This window comes from Charadrius vociferus, unplaced genomic scaffold, assembly GCF_000708025.1.
Source record: "Charadrius vociferus isolate BGI_N301 unplaced genomic scaffold, ASM70802v2 scaffold213, whole genome shotgun sequence".
Taxonomy (NCBI): domain Eukaryota; kingdom Metazoa; phylum Chordata; class Aves; order Charadriiformes; family Charadriidae; genus Charadrius; species Charadrius vociferus.
The window spans coordinates 4,843,661-4,847,421 of NW_009647828.1; the positions used below are offsets into that span (position 1 = coordinate 4,843,661).

Genomic DNA, 3,761 nt, shown 5'->3' on the forward strand with positions numbered 1-3,761 from the left:
GCCGGCACTCGCGCAGTGCCTTCCCGGAAGGAGGACGGTACCACTCCTGCGGTGGGGGGGAAAGAAGCCTCCCCTCCGTGGCGGGGGTAACGCCCGGCCCCGCCTGCCCCCCGCTGCCGGAACCGCGTGGTGTCTCCGGCGGCGCCGGACCTTCGGCGGCAGAGAGGGGCGAAGCGTCGGCCGGAGAAGAGCCGCTCGTTCGCCATGAGGCCGCCGAAGGTGGTGCCGTGGCGGCGGCTGGTTGGGGGCTCCTTTGGGATGTACACGGCTGAGGAGATCAGGTGAGGATCCACGGCAGGCGGTGGGTCGTGCTGTTACCCCGCCGTCTGGGTGCTGTTGGGGACTACAACTCCCGGCGTGCCCTGCGCCGCAACGCCGCCAGGCCTCGGTGGGCTGTAGGCGCGGGGCCTCTTGGGACATGTAGTCTGACTGGGCCTGGGCCCGGGCTCTCAGCAGCCACTGGGATGGCGGCGATTGAGCCCCCGCCGGTTGTTGAGAGTTGGGGGGCTGCTGAGCTCTCAGTGGGCCTCTCAGACCCATTGCGCGGCCTGGGGCCGCTGGAGGTCTTGGAGAAGTGGGGAAGGGCCGTGGGGGCTCGGAGAGGCGGGGAGGGACTCCATGTGTGGGGCTGAGGGAGGGGGGGGAAGGGCCTGTGAGAGGACGGGGGGGCGGCCCCGTCCCTCTCGGGAGAGCCCCTCGCTGTCAGTAGAGTCGGGGGGAGTACGGCCATTTCCATGTGCTGCCAGGGGCAGAGGCTGCGGGGTGCAGTATAAACTTGTTTTGGGAGGGTGAAGGCTGCACCTCTCTTGGGGGGCCTCCTCTGGGGGTGGTGTTGGCTTCCCCCCACCGACTGCACCTCAGCACCAGCAGGGCCTGACAGAGGCTGCAGGAACCCTGTGCTGGCAAGGCTGGTCTTGTTCCTTGGTGGGCACATTGCTGGAAAGCTGGCCTGGGACCTGATCCTGAGTGTCCAGCACGGAAGAGACCTTGCTGGTTTCAGCAAAGGGAAAGTGTTCAGATATTTTAGCACCAGCGTAAGTGTCGCAGAGCTGAGATGTTCGTTGCAGAGGGGTGTTTTTGGCTTTTTCCAGCAGGTCATCTCTCCTGGAGTTCTAGAGAGCTGTCACCATTTCTTTAGTGTTGGTGTGATGTTAGCACTGTATAGCCAAGGATGTGCAGCTGTCATTGTCTACGTGGTTTTGTTGGTTTTATACCTCTCCCACTGCTTGAGAGGACACACAGCCAAAATTACTTCACTTCTTAATAGAATGGCTAAAGATGTAACAGAAATATTTGCGGTGGCATGAATGATTGTACTCAGACAATGAAACCAATGATACAGAAAATCCCCAAATTGCATGCACAAAGTGCCCTCAAAAAGATGTTCTTATCAGTAAAATATCATATAGATACTAAATGCCAATGCTAGTTGTACCATTCAAGTGTGTATCATGTAACTGTTTACTGCCATTGATTTTTTGTTTGGTATTGTTATTTTCTTTCTACTTTAGGAAACTGAGTGTAAAACCCATAACAAATCCTCAGTATTTGGATAATGTGGGGAATCCAGCCAGTAATGGACTCTACGATTTGGCTTTGGGACCTCCAGACTCCAAAGAAGTGTGTGCAACTTGCATGCAGAACTTCAGCAACTGCCCTGGTCATTTTGGCCATATAGAACTGCCTCTGACTGTCTACAACCCTCTGTTTTTTGATGTATGTATGCTTAATTATTGTCTTGCTGGTGAAATGGGTGATGGTGCTCAAGCTGTCATACAGTTTGTAGTCCTTGAAAATAGTAAAGGTGCTGAGATCTGTCTTCTCTCTAAGTTTAAGTGTAATAACAGCAAATGTAGTAGAAAAAGTTTGGTGTGTCTGATACTTCAATACAAATACACTTTTTAGGCTTTTGCAAAATATATGCTTTGTTGTAACTATTATTTTACTCGATATTGACAAACAAGACAGGGGGAATGTTGATCACTAAGCTGTATGACTGACTGTAGGGTGTCATGCCTTAATTAAATGGATGGCACAGTAAAAATTGTTAGTTGTTTCCTTTAAACAACTACTACAAACTTACATGAAGAGCTACCTAGGATTTCCAAGTGCTTCCTGGACGTTCAGGGCTTGGTTTTGCTCCAAATAACTGTATTGTACATTCTGCCCAGTAGATGCTCTCATTCCAGAATAATTTATTCTAGAAAACTTGATCAATGTGGATAGAACCCAACAACCTATCCAGTAATATGTTGACATAATGTGTGTGCCAAGTAAATGGAGGAATATAGCATTGCAAGTGTGGTGGCAGCAGAGAGTTGAAAAATGCTAATCTATGTAGAAATCCATCAGTCTTTTTAATTAAAAAAAAAAAGCTCTCAGGAAGATTTCTTCCATCTGGAAGTCAGACGTACTTCTCATAACTTTACAACAACCTAATGTAGAGCAGAGATTTGACTTGGTGTGCATCTTTCGGGACAGGTGGTATAAGCTTAGTTTGAGAGCTACTGGTGGTGGTCAAACTGCACATTTCTTTTAAGTGCTTCATGTGGGTGTTTTTTTCAAAGGTTCATCTTTTAAATATGAAAGGATTCCCAGCTGTAAGTGTAGGATTTACCTTATTTTGGTCTTAAGAAAGTTAGATGCATAATCTGATTGTACTTTTTCAGCTCTTTCTGGAATCTGAGGAGTGGGGCTATTTGCAGAGGAAGATGCATCTAGGCTATAACAGGAACCTGAGCTGGGATGAATTTCCCTCCTTATGTGCTGATCTCCCCATTTACAATAGCTGGCTCCTGCATAAGCTACTAATTGAGACTAAAAATATCACTTTCAGATGACTGAGGTTAGATGAAGTCTATCCTGCTTGTGCTGACCCAGCTTTGAAGTAGAATACTTCTATTTGACCAAGGAATAAAACCGTAAAACATATGAAGCAGTAAAACCATAAAACCCAATAAAACACTGCCGTTTTTCTGAAGCTGGAGGAGAGTGTGGTTGTATGAAGAATCTTAAGGGACTCTGGTGGTACTTGTGACCAGAACATTTTGTTTTACTAGTGTGGAGTTTTGGGTACCACATTGTCCTTTATGGGACAAGCTGTTAGAAGCTGTAATCGCAGTGCTATTTAAGAGCAGCCTTAGTGCCGGGGTTGCTATAGGTATGACAGGCTTTTCCTCTTGACCCCTGTATCTGTTATGTAGATGGTCTGCAGATAGTTTGTCTACAGGTCATGCTTTGCATATGAGTTTGTGTGGTTAAAAGAAATACTTTTTTTCAGTCCAATTCTTTGATTAAATTTAACAATTAGTCTAATTTCTCAATTATAGTAACACTTTTTTTAAGTTCAAACAAATCTATCTACTTACTTACTGTGCAAGCTAGTAAATCTACCAGGATAACTTTTTCCCCTTTTCTTTCCAGAAATTATACCTTCTAATTCGAGGTTCTTGTTTAAATTGTCACATGCTGACATGTCCTCGAGCTGTGGTTCACTTACTGCTAAGTCAGCTGAAGGTTCTGGAGAAGGGGTTGCTTCATGGCGTCCATGATCTTGAAGTCATTCTGAACAGGGCAAGTACTGTGTATTTCTCCATTCTTTTTTGAGTTGATAGTCCTGTAACTATAGAGCTATCCCAATTTCTTTTATTCTGTTTCTGTTAGTTTTTAGAGCAATGTGCAGATGCAACAGGTTCAGAAATTGAAGAAGAGTTAAATCACCACGTTCAGGAAATATTACAAAGTTATCAAATAAGAGATCA

The 3,761-nt window shown here is 46.3% G+C and overlaps 1 protein-coding gene across 1 annotated transcript in view; it reads left to right on the plus strand.

Moving 5' to 3' along the window:
• The first annotated feature begins 185 nt into the window (after positions 1 to 185).
• The window catches only part of POLR1A (polymerase (RNA) I polypeptide A, 194kDa), a 35,477-nt gene continuing 31,901 nt past the window's right edge, over positions 186 to 3,761 (plus strand). The window contains exons 1-4 of the mRNA XM_009882522.1: positions 186 to 281; positions 1,512 to 1,716; positions 3,424 to 3,573; positions 3,664 to 3,761. Of these exons, the coding sequence (XP_009880824.1) occupies positions 205 to 281; positions 1,512 to 1,716; positions 3,424 to 3,573; positions 3,664 to 3,761 (530 nt within the window). The 5' untranslated portion in view covers positions 186 to 204. The remainder of the gene's footprint in view (positions 282 to 1,511; positions 1,717 to 3,423; positions 3,574 to 3,663) is intronic.